Here is a 15,388-nt window from a genome sequence, read left to right on the forward strand (position 1 = left end):
TAGTCACTCCGTGGCATGTGGGATCTTCCCGGACCAGAGATCGAACCCGTGTCCCCTGCATTGGCAGGCGGATTCTTAACCACCGCGCCACCAGGGAAGTCCCTTGCTTACCAATTTTTAAAGAAATTCTTATTATCCTGTATACTCAGTCTTGTGCAGTGGGGCAAAACGTTTCAATATGTTCTGCTTGAGAAGGTTTAAAACAAGACATGCAAAGAGACTACCTGTCGTGAAAGATGGAATGAGGGTGATGTACATAAGAGATTGTGCCATGGAACAGAAGGAACTCTGACTCAGCTCTGCCCACTGGGGACCCTGCCCTCACCCAGCCAGGGACCTCAGCCAGCCACTGCCCTTTTCGATGCCTGCGCATGGCAGCAGCTGAGCTGGGCCTCAGCTACTGGGCCTGTTTATGTTTGTTCAGCTAGCTAGAGTTAAAAGCACAAGTCTTTCCTCAAGGGATGTTAGGAAGATTCAAGAGATGATCTATGTGAACTGCTTTAAGCTCTTTTTTTTTAAAAAAAAAACAAAAAAGGGAGGGAAATCCAGGTATTAACCATACTATTCATCCAACCCAAGATTCCTTTGAATTATTCTCCATGTAATCTGTATTTATGGATAGAAGCAGCCATGCCTCGGGAGCAGAGACCTCCGAATTCATAATTGTCAGAATCACAAACCGTGGGCAAGGAATTAACAGCAATAATTCTATTTTTCTTTTTCAAGCAGAGACCTAGATGAAATTGAATTAGCAAACATTCTTTTAGCGCTCTCGCTGCCTTGGCAACGTTCAGTCACCGGGTTGGGGTCTGTTTCCACAGGTTTTGCGTACCCTGGGAGGCAAGTGTGGCGATTTTCTAAGGAACCGGTTCTGCAAAGATGTCCTGCCAAAGCTGGCTGGCTCTTTAGTCAGCCAGGCTCCCATCAGTGCCAGGGCTGGACCAGTTTACTTCCACTCACTGGCCTTCAAGTTGCAGCTGGCCGTCTTGCAGGGCCTGGGCCCCCTCTGTGAGAGACTGGACCTAGGTAGGTACCAGCCAGTCTCACCTGGGCACACACACTGTACACACTCTGTCTCACCCCCACCCTTGCCCTCCTCACTTAGCCATGCTCCTGTCATCTCCTGTCCTGTGCACATCCTTCCATCTCACTTTGGCCTCATTTATCCATTTACCTTGCTGTGTTTTTTGACTTAAGGGTGCAGTACAGAGCCCACAGCATCTTGCCTAACTGTTCCCGTTTCATCAGACAGCAGTTGGTGCCTGCTCATCCCCACTGAAGCCTGAGGGCCAACGCTTGTTTTGTTTTTCCTCTCTGCAGGTGAGGGTGACCTGAATAAAGTAGCTGATGCCTGCTTGATTTACCTCAGTGCCAAACAGCCCGTGAAATTACAAGAGGCTGCCAGGAGGTACGTCTGCTTGATCACCCGCATCTCTTGACGTTTCTCCTAAATTATAGATGATTTGCTAATGGGAAGCAGAGTTGAGGCATCTCTGTTCTTTTCTCTTCTCTCTCTTCTTGCCAGGTTAAGATGATTTCTTTAACTGTGCCAACATCTAGAGATGGTATTTTTACTAGACACATTTCTCTTTGAAAGTAACCTTTTCCCCTGCTGCAGCATCAGCAACAATTCCAAAGGGGCAAAAAGCAGAAAGGTGATGTCTTATAGGGGACAAAGCACTCTCCTGGTCAGAGGGTGATTGGCTTCTAGGCCCTACTCTTCTGGTGACCAGGTGACCCTGGCACCTCTCTCTCAGCTTCCTCATCCACAAGGCGAAAGCATTGGATTATTGATCTAGCAAACCTTGGCTCCACAGAGCATCTTAATGGGTGTCAGGTGCCGTGAACCCTCACAAATTGTATGCAGAATTGTGTGTGTGCAAGCAGACATGTACGTATCTGTTTCTAGACAGATTCCACATCATTCATCCGATTATAATAGGAGTCTGTGAACCAAGAAACGTTCAAAACCACTGGACTAATGATTTAAAGGGCCTTTTCAACTCTGAAATTATGTGATTCTGATTTCTAAGAGTTTTGCTTATTAGAGAGTAGCTGTACCACCTCTGACAGGAGAAGCCATGTCTGGTTCCTAGAGTCCTAAAGGCTATTTATCAAAAGCTAAAACTCTGAGCACAGGAGCATTCCCCAGACTTGAGACCCAAAATGTACCCTGACCCCCTCTCCCCAGCTCTCCTTCTAGCCAGGATCAGCCTGTGCCCTGGAACTGCTATCCCTGGACATCTGCAGCTGGGGCGAAAGCCGGTCTGTCTGGCCTGGCACTGCCTGCCGCTCTGGGCACTGCAGCTCCACCTCCCCGGGCAAAGAAACAGTCCTTCCCACTTCATCAGCTTCTGGGAACGTGTCCCTGATCTTCCTTGGTGGGGTAGGCGTCATCTTACTCCCTGAAGGGCTGAAAGGCTGCTCTGTCTGTGAAATGAGGAAAGCCAACTTGCTCCCTTATAAACCTTGCACTCTCTTGGAGCGATGGAAATATCTCTTTGAATTGACTTATTATCCTTTGCAGTTTTCTGCTCTTGATTTCCCCAGTTGCGTTTTTTCTTTCTGCCCCTTTCCTGTCACATCCCCTAGGCCCAGAATCCATCATGGTTTCTCAAGCACAGGGGTGCATCCCAAAGAGCTTCTTGTCCCCGGACCTTCTTATTCCTTAATAAGAACCAACTTAGGATGAAAATAGTCCTCTTCCAGGCAGTGTTCCTGAAGCGAATTGTGCTGTGATTTAAAGCACAACTCACAAACATGATGAATCCATCTTGAAGCAAATTCTTCTGGGTGCCTGTTACAGCCAAGAGTCCCAAAGATCTGGTTTTCTCATTCCCTGTCCCATTCTACTCTTCCTACACCCGCCCCATACCCATCCTTCAAGTTTAGACCCATCAAACAAGCTAATATTCACAATTCATTATCTTTTCATTTCTAATTTTCTTTGTTTGCTACTGAAAGCAGTTAAACCCGAATTGGACCTTACTGACTCTTGAGTTGGAATTCCAGGGGCCTTGCGGGGAGGAGATTGCAGCCAGAGGCCTGACTGCGGCGCCTCTTTGTTCCACTTGAGGTTGAGTCAGGTGACCTCCCTCTGACGGGCCGGGCGGGGAGGAAGTGCAAGGTTGCCTGCTTTACGTACACGTCATCTGCAAACTTATTTTGAAGTCAGGGGAAAAAATATCTGTGTTGTCCTTGATCAGGAGCTGACTCGGCATCTTGATTCAGAAATTAACAAGCTCTCTAAATGGGAGAAGCCGTCTGAGACAATAGGAAATCTGGTCTCTTTGCAAGTCTCATTACAGAGCCAAGAGAGGGAGATGGGTGGGCCGATTAGTATGAAAACAGTCAGATCTCCGGGAACAAATGAACGAGGTCCCCTGACTGAGACAGAGTTCCCAGCTCAGCAAATGGCCGCACATCCATCTGGTTGTTTGTCCTGAATTCTTCTCTTTCCACCACACCCCACATCCATTCCAGAAGTGAAGGCTGTCTACCTAACTTGCGAAATCTCTCTTCAAACTGCTTCCCTTCACCTCCAAGCTGCCAGGGCAGGCCAGGTCACCCTCATCTCTTACCTGATCCCCTGCAGGAGCCTCCACCCCAGCCCCCCGCTTCCGCACGTGCCCTTCAGTGTTCCCCACACAGCTGTCAGTGACACCTCCACCCACTCAGGGGAGAAGAGAAGGCTGTGTGTTCTTTACCAGGGCCCAAGGGGGAGATCTGTAGCCAGAGGGTTACAAAAACTCAAGCTTCAGCTCCGTATCCCAAAGAACTAGTGAAAGCCAGAGACGCCCCAGCTCCCTCAGAAGTAGTGACTTTCCGACACTGGGCAGCTGACCAGCTGGCTTTGGATCGGGCGGGGCTGGTGAGGAAACCTGTGAGGGCAGGTGGCTGCTCTGAGGCCTCCTGCATTCTCAGAGAGGTGGATGAGCAGCTGTGTCTGTAGGTCTGGCAGGTGGCGGTGGGGACCTCTGCAGGGCAGCGTCCCTCACGTTGGGATGGAGGCGAACTCGGCAGCGCCGTGAAAGTTCCTCTTTGTGTGCATTACAGTTGGATTTTTCCTTACTCCTGTTTGCTTCTCCTGGCTCCAAAGAATGACCAAGCCTGTGTTTGCTTTTTTAATTTGTCGTATTAAATAGAGCCTTTGTGGCAGGCTTTTACATCCAGGCTGTAAACTCTAGAAATGGAAATTGATCAGGGGGTGGTTGATATAACCAAGGCTGTAAATGCTAAGAACGGAGATGCCATTCCAGTTTAATGCTTTTATCTAGCAAATGTGCCTTGTAAGGAGGGACATAAATCTTGCAGCTTGGTTGGTGGGGGGGGGCGGAGGGGGTAAGAGCAGGGTATAACCTTGCCATTTGTTACCACCAGGTGTCACTGTGAACTGGCCATGCAAGAAAAAATACCGACTCCCCCAAAGTCCACCTAGTTAAATGACTTCAGTGGATAACAAATGAGAAAACCATATTTGGGGTATGGGAAGAGGGGTCAGCATATCATGAGCTGTAAATAAGGCCGAGTCCCTGAGAATAAGCACTGGATTACATAATAACAGGTTATATCAGCCACGCCCGCATCTCAGCCTTGGCCGACTTAACCGATATAAATTCTCCAGTGGCCCTAGAAGCCTCTGAGATACCTCCCAGCAGGCAGTGAGTGGGCCTTCACAGTTCTGTGCCTTCCTGGCCACGGAGCTCTTCCTTCCTGCATATGAAAGGAATTTGAGATGAGAGCACGTTCCCCAAATTTCTGTGTTTTTCCTTCCAACCAGTACATGCTCTCAGCCTGGTTCAACTCAACTCCATTAAAACCACACTCCTTGGGCCTCTTTCTGAGCAGCCTCTGAGGCTCCCTCTCTTGTGCATAAATCAGTCAGTCTTCCACCCTGGGGCTAAATGGAACAAAACTAGGCAATATCTATTTTTTAAAAGTTGAAGTCCATGCCCAACAATGCTCTTAGGCCACGTGGTTTCCACCCCCCAGTCCTACCTCCACCTGTCAACCCCAGAACCCAGGTGGGGACGCAGGGTGCCAGCAAGTAGCCTGCTGCACCTCCTGGTTGTACGGGTGCTTGATGCTGTGGTTCTTGATGTGTGTGGTGGGGAAGGGAGAGGGCCCTCCCATCTTCCTCGCTTAGCCATTGTATGTACGGGCAAAGGGCACCAGTCTTAGAGGTGGACAAACCTAGGTTCACATCTTACTGGCTCTGTGACCTTGAGCAAATGACTTCATTTCCTTGCACCTCATTTCCTTCCTCTGTAAACTGGGTTTGGTTATAACACCTTCCTCCAGAACCATCATGCGGATGAATAGCATTAATATGTGAGAGAGTACGCTCGGCGTTCATCCATTCTGCTGATTGGCTGAGGAGCTGCTGTGTGCCCGGCACTGTTCTAGGCACTGAAAATAGAGGGGAGCAGGAGAGAGGAGGCCTCTGCCCTCATGATGCTTACGTTCTGGAGTTTTATTTATGTGTGTATACACACCCTTATGGGAGATATATAAATTTGCCAAATATATAATGTGTTGTGTATATGTTACATGTACACATATACACTTGGGCATGGTATTTCTTGTTGGAAGCCTGCTTCATCCTGACTGAAATCTAAACTGGGGTTTCCATCTCAGAAGGGTCTTTTTCATGTTAATTGTTCTACCTCCCCCTACCGCCTTTTGCATGAGAAGCCAGGACCAAGAGTTTGAAGGTTCATTTACTGACTGACTTCCCCGCTTTCTTTCTAGCAGTAGGATCCCAGCCCATCAAAAATGCAGCCGCTGCCTTCAAACCCTGGAGGAACTCAGACTGGCAGAGGCTCTTTCATTTCATCCCCGTCAGAGCCCCAACTCCTCTCACACATGGGCCTATTATATTTGAATGGATCAGGAGCCACAGAGGTGATCCAGTAGTTCAGCTGAGCTTGAAATTAGTAGCTCATCCCCTTAAATGGTGTGGGCAGTTTGTTTGAGCTCGGGCTGCAAAGCTGTTTCCTATGGAAATGAGGGCACTCCTAATGTTTTCCCTTTTGACATTCGATTAATAGTTGACAAATCCAGACCCAAGTAGTTAGCTTTCCCATTATCCATCTTTTGACAGGCATTGCTGCTTTTCTTTTCAAGGCTCACTGTTCTAAAAATACACTCAGATCTGAAGCTGTTCACTGTGCATATATAGGCATGATTTCCTGGTGTCAAAGATAAGAGACATCTGCCATGCAGATTACAAACAAAGTGGGTTGCTGGGTTTCAGATCTGAAGGCAGGGACCTCTGTGCTACTTAAATCAAATGCAGCCAGTCCTTCCCCTGCTTCCTTGGTGTTGTCATGTGATTGATAATCTGCCAGGGTCATCCATTTCACCACCCAGTTGGAAAGCCGAGTGTGGGGCGTACATGCACTTGTATATGCCATACTGGGTCAGGAACCACGATGCTCTTGACGGGAGATCGAGCCTGGTAGGTGGACCGCATGCACAAAGTAGATTTCAAATATCAGAAGTCTTGGCCGACCACAGGGTGGTCATTTCATCCCTTTGCAGGGGAGGCAGGAGTGAATGTTGATTATCTCAGTACCAACTAAAGTAGCCAAGGACATGGCCTCAATTGTCTTATTATATGTGTATTTATTTAAAAGATGCTTTAGAGTCTCTTATTAGCCACATACTGTGTTGAGAGTTCTAAGGTGAAGACCAAGGTAGAGTTGGCCCCACATCGCTGTTCAGTAGTGGTATGCCCTTGGGCAAATTAATTTCCTTCTCGAAGTCTCAGTTTCCTCATCTACAAGACTAGAATAAGCATATCTATTTTTTCCACCTAATAAAATCATGACAAAGATTCAGTAAAGTCATGTATATTAGTCTTTAGCACAAAATGTCAGCCCAGAGTTAAAAAGTCAATCAATAATACTTGTTATCAGTATTTAAACTTCCTCCTTATTCCAAAAAAGACCTAAAGCATCTTATAAACTTAAGTGTATGCAGCAAGGTAAATAAGAAGTGAAGACATTTTTTAAGGGAAAAATAATAAGAGGGAGAACAAGGTGAAGCCAGGGTTGCAGTTAATATATAAAACGCAGGCTTTGAACTCTTCACCTCTGCTAGAGATGAGCCTGCAACGTGGCTCTGGGCCTCCTAACAGACAAGGCAAGGAGGTAAACGCATCTGCTGCGCAAATTCCAGTCATTACTGAAATAAGAAAAGAAAGCCTTTAGAAGGAAGCACAGCTCTGGAATTCCCTTGGTGCTGAACCCTGAGAAAATTTCCCCGTGGGTCATCTTAGAAGAACACTAGGTACCATTGTGACTGATTATTTCTAATGTCCTTGCAGTAAATACAGAAGTACATTTCCTAGAGCTGTTTCTGATGGCTCCATCAGTGGAGGCTGCTGGCTTAGTGCCAGAGCGTGGGTTACAGGAAAACAGTTCGGGGGTGGCGGGCAGGGGGGCACAAAACAGGTAGGCTGCCATGAAGATGTCTTTATCTGCAAGGGTGTGCATCTTCCAGGGAGGACCAGGAAACACTGCATGCAGCCTGAGAGTGCAGACGGCCGGGGCCACTTTGAAATCTGCACCCAGCAGCGTTGTCATCATGGGATCTAGGCCGACGGTGGGGCCTGGAGCGGGGAGAGCTGGCCAGATGGAAAGGGCTGCTTTTAGATTCTGCCCCAGTGGGATTTAAACCCTTCTTGGTTCTGGCTTATTTTTGAATTGTCAGTAACAGATTGGGCCTCTCAGTGCCATATCTTTTTAAATATGCACAAAGCAGTGGAGTCATTCCACAGCATCTATGGTACTTTGTCTTGTGGTACTTTAGGGACTCAATGATCATCGTAAGCTTCCACTGGTGTTTATGGTTTTAAATCCTGTCCCCGTTGCATTTCAATATTTTTAATATCGGCCTCTGTGTGAGTGTGTGGGTTGACGGTCGATAGACGAATGACTCTGAACAGGTAAATAGAGTTAAGTCGAATGAGTATGTATAGCTGCAGAGGTCATTGCTAGTATTTATTTGGAGAGTAAATTGTTGCTTCAAGTCATAATCCTCCATTTCCAACATTTAGAAACAAAAAACGGCCCGCGTGCAGGGCAAGATAGCTAAATTGAATAGCAAGAAAGGACAGGCTTGAGATACTGGTTAACCGATGAACCGAGACCCATTAGAGTAAATTACTGAGTATGGAAGCATCGCCCCATTGCTTGCTGGCTCGGACACGTCGACACCTTGAGCGTCCGTTTATTTAAAAGGAAACACACAGCCTCATTTGTAGCATCATCATGTACGGAGTCACGGGAGAAGAGATGGCCACAGAAGAAAAGAGTGTGGAGGCTGTTCTGCCAGAAAGGGAATAACAGGGGAGCCAAAATAACTTTGCAGGTGTGCCTGCTTTCCAACAAGTGACTTTGCCCTCTGACTGCATTTAGTCGTGCCCACGTAGAGATAGCTTGTATCGTGTCCCTAAGGAGACACCCTGAATAACTTCTTTAGATGCCCCCCAGTAAATAAATAAATAAATAAACATCACAAAGCCGCAAGTCCCTTACCACCGGCATTTACGCAGACAGCTCATGAGAGCATTTTATAAACCCAGAAAGAGACAAGGAGCAGCAGATCCCTCAAGCAAGTAATTGACAGAGAAAGAATAGCCTGTCACCCAGGAGAGCTGGGAGCTCCGAATTTCAGTTAAGTTTATTTAGCTTTGCTGGGCCTCGATTGGCTAGCGGTTTTCTAGAGCTCCCCTTGAGCAGGTGTTGTCTAACCCAAGATGGTGAGGACATACTCTGTAATATTTGCATCTTCAACAGAGGGGTGTCTTTTTGCTGCATTTGGGGTGAAAGGGCCCATGATCCAGCCCCTATGCTTGAGAACTGCTGGGAGTGTTGGAGCCGGAAGGGGGTTAGAACCGATCTGATTGATGTACAGAGAAGTGACTTGCCATGTCCCCACCTCAGGAATCCTTCCCCGGCTCCGGCCCACCCTCTTCACATTGCATCATGGGCTTCTGTGGTCAGTCTGTCCTCCCCACCAGACAGGGAGCCCTGAGGCCAGAGCCTTTGTCCATCCGTCTTTGTGTCCCACGCCCCTGACGCAGTGCCTGGGCTGGACCAGGTGCTAGTAGACCTTTGGTGAACCACGCAGAGAGGGAACCAGACCTGGCCAGCCAGATTCTAGCAGCACATTTCCCAGCTCCCCCAGGCGACCTCACCCCCAGCTTTGTCACTCGGAGCACCTGATATTGATCATAAAGGAATGAGTCGCTTCTATTGGTTTGGTGTCTGGAGTTTATTAGGTACTTACTGCTACCCGTCAATTGTAGATAGGGCTGAAGTGCAGAGAAATGGCTGCCTGCATGAAGTGAAATTCAATAAAACCGCATTTTAAGTGAAAAATCAGTATAAACACCAGGCTTCTTTGCCATGGAAACAGAGGTTGCTTAGAAACTGCCTAACGGCGAGTTCTAAATTTTTTAAAGTCAAGTTATCATTTAAGCTACACGGCCCTACAGGTTATTGAGAGATAATCACTCGCCTCAGGACACTCGAGGCAGGAGGCACAGCTGAGTGCTTCCCGAAACTCTGGGGACCAGATAATCTCTTGATAACTGTGCTCCCTGGAGCCACTGACTCGGGCCTGGGGGAAAGAGAAAGAAATTTTTGTTCAGGAGTTAAATGGTGTACATATATATTTTTTTAAAGTGTTTCCCTTTGGGTTTGAAAATAGATGGGAGTCGGCCACTTGGCATGTTCAACAGCCATCTCGGCCATGTCTCACGATGTGTTAGGAACATTTTCCAGGCAGGTACTCCTATCACTCCAAAGCAGAGGTCTCCTCTTTGTCTTTTGATTATGCAAAAGGATGCTTTCGAGGTCTTCAGCCTTCTTCCCTTCATTGTCTGGGAACCCCTCTCCCCAGCTCAGGAAGGGCAGGAACTTGTCCCAGGACGAAGCAATACTGGAGTTTGGGGAAAAGCTGGGCCGCTGAGTACTCAGACAAGACCTCCTGGGTCTCAGGCTCAGCTCCCAGGGCCTCAAAGTGAACAGGGGTCCGGGTTCAGAATTTGTCAGCGTTTAGAGTTCAGCGGGTTGCATGCCTTTTGCCAAGCAAGCGCGTGGCTATGCCTGCCAGCCACCTGGTTGCAGGGCACGGCATCTGCTTCCGACCTCAGGCATGCGGAGGGCAAAGAATATTACATTCGTTTCTTCCTGAAAGTAATGGACAAAACAACAACCCCAGTGGCTGAGAATTGGGACCCCTACCGAGTCAGTGTGAAGGAAATTATGACTGAAACGAAAGACAAATGTTCTGCCCTTTTCAGAGCATCTGAGAATTTTCCATGGTATGGCAGTGCTGCCAGGGTTGGTAGTGATAATTATTCCTTAGACACACACACTCTCTTTCTGGAAGGAACAGTGTTTTCATTATACACTTCAGAGTGTTTTCCTGCACCTCATCTCCTTAGAGCCTCAGAACAAACCTGTGAGGAGGGTGGGGCAGATGTGATTATTTTCCTTTGGAGAAGGAGGAAGCAGGTTCACAAAGGCAAAATAATTTGCTCCCAGCCACAGAGGTGGGGAAGAAACCTGCATTGCCACCTGCCATTCTGGGGATTCTACCTCTTTAAGAGCTCAGAAGTGAGACCCAAAATGATTCTTCCAAGAGTATGGCTCTAGCTAACTAAAAGAAGATGAACTTTGCACACGATTTTTCCTTTGCCTCCCTGTTGGCATTTTATTTAAGGATCTCGAAGGGCAAAGAGAGTGGCTTCCTCCCTTTTCCTTTCCTGCCAACGAGTACAACACCCGCATTTAGTAAGTTAAAAAGGAGACCAAAAATGAACACTGCAACGTTTCCATGCCGTGTAAGTCAGAGCAGAGCTGTGACTGAACTGGGCCACGGCACCACTTTGCTGGGTGTCGCCCAGATCAAAATACTCCTCGAAGCTGAGAGTGCGCCCATGCTGTAGCTTGTTCCAGTTCTTGAAGGGGGAAAAAAAAATCAAATGAAACCATTTGCATTCTAACAGTCTCTGGCACCGGGGAAAACCGTCAGCTCTGTCACGTGTGAATAGAAATCTGCTTCCCATGTTTGGTGCATTTTTTTCATAATTTCCCTTGCCACTCTAATTATCAAAGATATGTTTGTTTTTAAACAAAAATTGTCTCCCACGCAGGCCCCATCTCCTTTCTGCGGTGAAGTGGAAGCAATGAATTAGAATATTCTAATCACTTCTCCAGCAACCACCGCTGAGGTTATAAACTCAAGATTATCCTAAGTAAAGAAAACTTAAATTGTTCGGGCACAAAGCGGGCCAGAAAATGTGTCAAAGTGCCCCCTCCACCTGTCTCCCTTGCCTCCTTAGCATATGTCTGTTAAACCCAAGGAAGAAAGCAAAAGTGGCTTCACCGGAGTAAAACCCAAATCCCCTGACGGCACAGGCTTTTTAGGTTTAGATTTTTAGATAGCGAAATTAAAAACCAGAATTTAGCTCTGTTTAGCAAGCATTTACATTCCTATCTGATGCCCAGCAGTACCGGAGAGGCTCCTAGGAATGGTCATCAAAAATAAAACGTGATCCATGAAATAGATTCTATCCGCTGTTAGTTGGTAGACAGGGATCGCACGTGGGAGGCCCTGTGTAGGGCTGGGTCTGTGTTTTCTCATTTAAACCCCAGCAGAACCCTGGGTGAAGTACATCCCCAGTTTTAGAAATGAGGAAACTGAGACGGAGGCAAGCCATACAGCTGGTGACATCTGCGGTAACGTGACTCCTGTTCGTAACATCCATGCTCCTTCCTTGGTAGTGAGCAGTTGACCTCTCCTTTAGATCATTTTACAGAATATAACTATTTCAAAGAAGGATGCCATCTGAAGACATTAGTGTGCAGCATAGTAAGTCCCTTATTAAACATGAAACCTGCTCGATCAAGTATTGGTTGAGTGCTAACGATGTGCCTGAGATACAACAGTGAACCAAACAGACATGGTCCCTGCCCTCAGGGGCTTGTGCTGTGAGGAAGGGAGATGGGAGATGGTCAATAAACAGGCAATTGATAAATGCTGGGGAGGGTGTCCTGAGAGAGAAAAATAAGGGGCAACCACCTAGGCGACATGGTCAAGAAGGCCACCCTCTCTGCACGGGTGATACGTGAGCTGAGATGGGCAGGGTGGCTGAGAGAGAGCCGCCCGGCTAGGGGAGGGCCTCATCCTTCCCGAGATTGAAAAGCCAGACTCCGAATCGCTGAGTCAGCCAGGCATAGGAAGTCTACACTTGGATTACCCGGCACAGTGGCCTGGGCATCGTTCAAAAATGGGATGTGAGCAGATACGAGGCAAAGGGTTGTGACCCCACGGCTCAGACCAAGATAAAGAACCTCACCCGTGGTGGGTGTCTGGTGCTGCGTGGCCCCGGCCCTTCAGCTGTGTTCATGTCGTGTATAGGGCACCAGTGTTCCGCCTCTGCTAAAGGTCCCTGAGCCAGGCTCAGCCGATCCTGCCATGGGAGAATAACTGCATCTGATCCCTCTATGGGATCCAGGCCACCAAGAATCCATGGCTCTCAGGGGCCAGAAACGGGCCAACTACTGAATTCAGCAGCGTGCTGGAGGGTCAGAGATAAGGACCTGAGACTCAGGAGTTGAGGGTTTGCCCAGGCTCCCCAAGCAGGAGCGGGAGTCCCTGCACTGGGGCTGGTCCTGTGAGCGAAGTGGACTCTGTAATAAGGGGTGGGCCCTATCCATTTTCTTCCTTCTGAGAACTGTTTTATAGCCCAGAATTTAACCAGTTTCTTTGCCAAGAGCTTGTTTGATGTCAAGATTGTTCTGCTCAGACTAACTACTTTCCTTTTCTCTATGTCAATGGATATGAAGCTCTTTACCTCTCTTTCTGTTAGACTTTGGGACCGTCCTAATGGCCCTGTATTAGGCACAAAAGTGGGCTTTGTTCTGCTGCGCAGAGTGATGCGGTTATCATCTTTTTCTCCAAGAGCCGGCTAAGCAGCCTCTGGGGTGGGGCACCAGCAGCCCTCCCTCGTGCCCTCACTCTCTTCTCCATCTCTCTCTCCACAGCCTTTTCCTCTACCTGATGAAGGTAGACCCGGACTCCACCTGGCTCCTCCTGAACGAACTTTACTGCCCGCAGGAGTTCACACCTCCCCACCCCAGCCTGCACCCGGTGCAGCTGCGGGGCGCCACTGGGCAGCAGAACCCGTACGCAGCCAACGTTCTCCGCCTGCTCCAGGAGCTGCAGTGACCCCGCCCCGCCCGCCCCCGAGTCCGGCAGGCGCCAGAGGAGGTCCCCTGCGGAGCTTGCCGAGGATCACCCTGGCCGAGGGCGGTGGCGTTGGCCTCAGAGAAGACTGCCAAGGTGGATTAGACAGCCAATCGATTTATAAATTGATCGATCACACTGCTTAGAAATTGGATTGAAGGAAAGTAGCTGACTGTTACTTCTCTTTCCTACCTGGTATTTTCAAATGACATTGTCTGGCAGCTCTAAGGGCTTAACTCCTTAGCTTACCATCTCTGCGGCCCTAGCTGCCTCTCAGGCCGCCCCACGCACCCACCCACATCCAAGAGCTTGAGGACACGTCGGGCGGAGGCCTGTACTACCCATCGTGTGTGACCTCGGCCGCCTGAGGACCACGTGGAAGTATCACACATTGGAGAGTTTTCAGATCACCGGCCTGCAGCATGGACTCACACACCTCCTCCTCCTCAAGGAAGGAGATAAGAACCTAACCTGTTCTTTGGAAGAAAATGAAATAAAGGCACTTCGTGAATGAAAGGTACGATCAAGAACTCACTTTGAAGGTTGTTATTTAAATTGGGTGATTTTTTTAAAATGAGTTTATGGGGAATTCCCTGGTGGTCCAGTGGTGAAGACTCTGCCCTGTCACTGCTGAGAGCCTGGGTCTGATCCCTGGTCAGGGAACTAAGATCCCGCGTGCCGCGAGGGAAGGCCAGGAAAAAAAAAAAAGAAAAAAAACTGAGTTTATGTTCATGAATGGGTAATACGAAGTCAAGGTATAAAATCCAAGCAGTACAAAATAATGAAAAGTCAGTCTCCCCATCCTCGTTCCCCAGACATCTGGTTTCCCTCTCCAAAGGCAAACACTCATGACCGTTTTTCTGGATACCTGTTAAGTACTTTTTAACTTTCCATCGGGGATAACGGTCCTCTGAAGCCCCACGTGCCCATAACCCAGCTGCACCCAGTCACCAGCACGTGGCCAGCCCTGCTTCATCCCGTCCCTTCCCAGTTACCTGCACACCACACCCGGCCCCTGGATTATTTTTAAGCAAACTCCAGATGTCATATCCAGACTTCTTTTTTTTTTAAATAAATGTACAGCCAGAATAGCATTATCACACCTAAAAAATTTAACAGTGGTCCTGTGTGTTTCAATCAGGATGCAAATAAGGTATGTACATTGCCATTATCTATATGTCCCTTAATAAATCTCTTTTAATTTATAGATTCTCTCTCCACCTCTCTCTTCTTTTCCCGGGAAGTTTTTTGTTGAGGAAACAAGGTCATTTATTCTGCAGCGTTTCCCACAGTCTGGCTTTACTGATTGCATCCCCGTGGGGGGTCATTTCACGGGCTGCTCCTGTCACTTGTGTTTCCTGTAAATGAGGAGGCAGAACAAGAGGCTTGATCGGGTTTGATTTTTTTGTTTTTGCTTTTTGGCTGCACGCCTCCATGGGTGGTGGAGGTACATGACGTCTGATCTCTTCTTGTGAAGTTGGCAGCCATTGGTGAGCCTCACCTGGACCCTCTGGTTCATTAGGTATTACAGAGCAGTGCTGTTCCAGCCCCGCCATGCCGGCTTGCTTGTAGTTAGAGCCTTGGTCCCTTCATCAACCATGTGGTAACCTTGAGGGAGTTTGTGTAGAAAAGGCAGGATAAACACTTGATTCTTCTAGCTGGGAGATTGAAAACCCACAGATGATGTAAATTCAGGTACTCAGCCACATGCACACACTCACTCACCCATGCTGAAAGATGCACATTCGAGAATGATGAATGCTTCCTCCCCAGATGCATGGTGAGGCACCATCTACATAACTCCTCCAGTGACATGGATAATCCCCAAGCTCTGAAAAAACAAAACAAGATGGTTGGCATGGGGACTTACTGGAGCAAGGGTCCCAGCCAGTTCCAGAGAGGCCCCACTCCTTTCCTTTTAGGACCTTCCCTGCAAGGGCAATGAGATGTCCAGCTGGCTTCTGGTCTGGCTCTGTCAGTGAGTCATCACCACCCACCTTTGGCCTTCAGTTCTCCCACCTGTAAAGTGGAGGGAATGGGCCAAAGAGAGAGTTCTTGAGCTTTGAGGATTCTGCGCTCTTCCAGGAATCAGATGAGATCTGAGGACCCACTCCCCCGAAAC

General features: G+C 48.2%; 1 protein-coding gene across 9 annotated transcripts in view; it reads left to right on the forward strand.

The window, feature by feature from the left end:
• Positions 1-14,443, forward strand: part of TTI1 (TELO2 interacting protein 1) — a 44,411-nt gene extending 29,968 nt beyond the window's left edge. For 8 of the 9 annotated variants that reach the window (XM_081257764.1, XM_081257765.1, XM_081257770.1 and 5 more), the window contains 3 exons: positions 822-1,026; positions 1,321-1,408; positions 13,065-14,443. In XM_081257764.1, coding sequence (XP_081113890.1) covers positions 822-1,026; positions 1,321-1,408; positions 13,065-13,248 — 477 coding nt within the window. In that variant the 3' untranslated portion in view covers positions 13,249-14,443. Of the gene's footprint in view, positions 1-821; positions 1,027-1,320; positions 1,409-5,751; positions 5,938-13,064 lie in introns of those variants that run through there. The other variant, XM_081257771.1, reaches the window with a different exon arrangement.
• Positions 14,444-15,388: the final 945 nt, after the last annotated feature.

The sequence above is a fragment of the Mesoplodon bidens genome (assembly GCF_964165515.1).
Source record: "Mesoplodon bidens genome assembly, chromosome: 15".
Lineage (NCBI taxonomy): Eukaryota > Metazoa > Chordata > Mammalia > Artiodactyla > Ziphiidae > Mesoplodon > Mesoplodon bidens.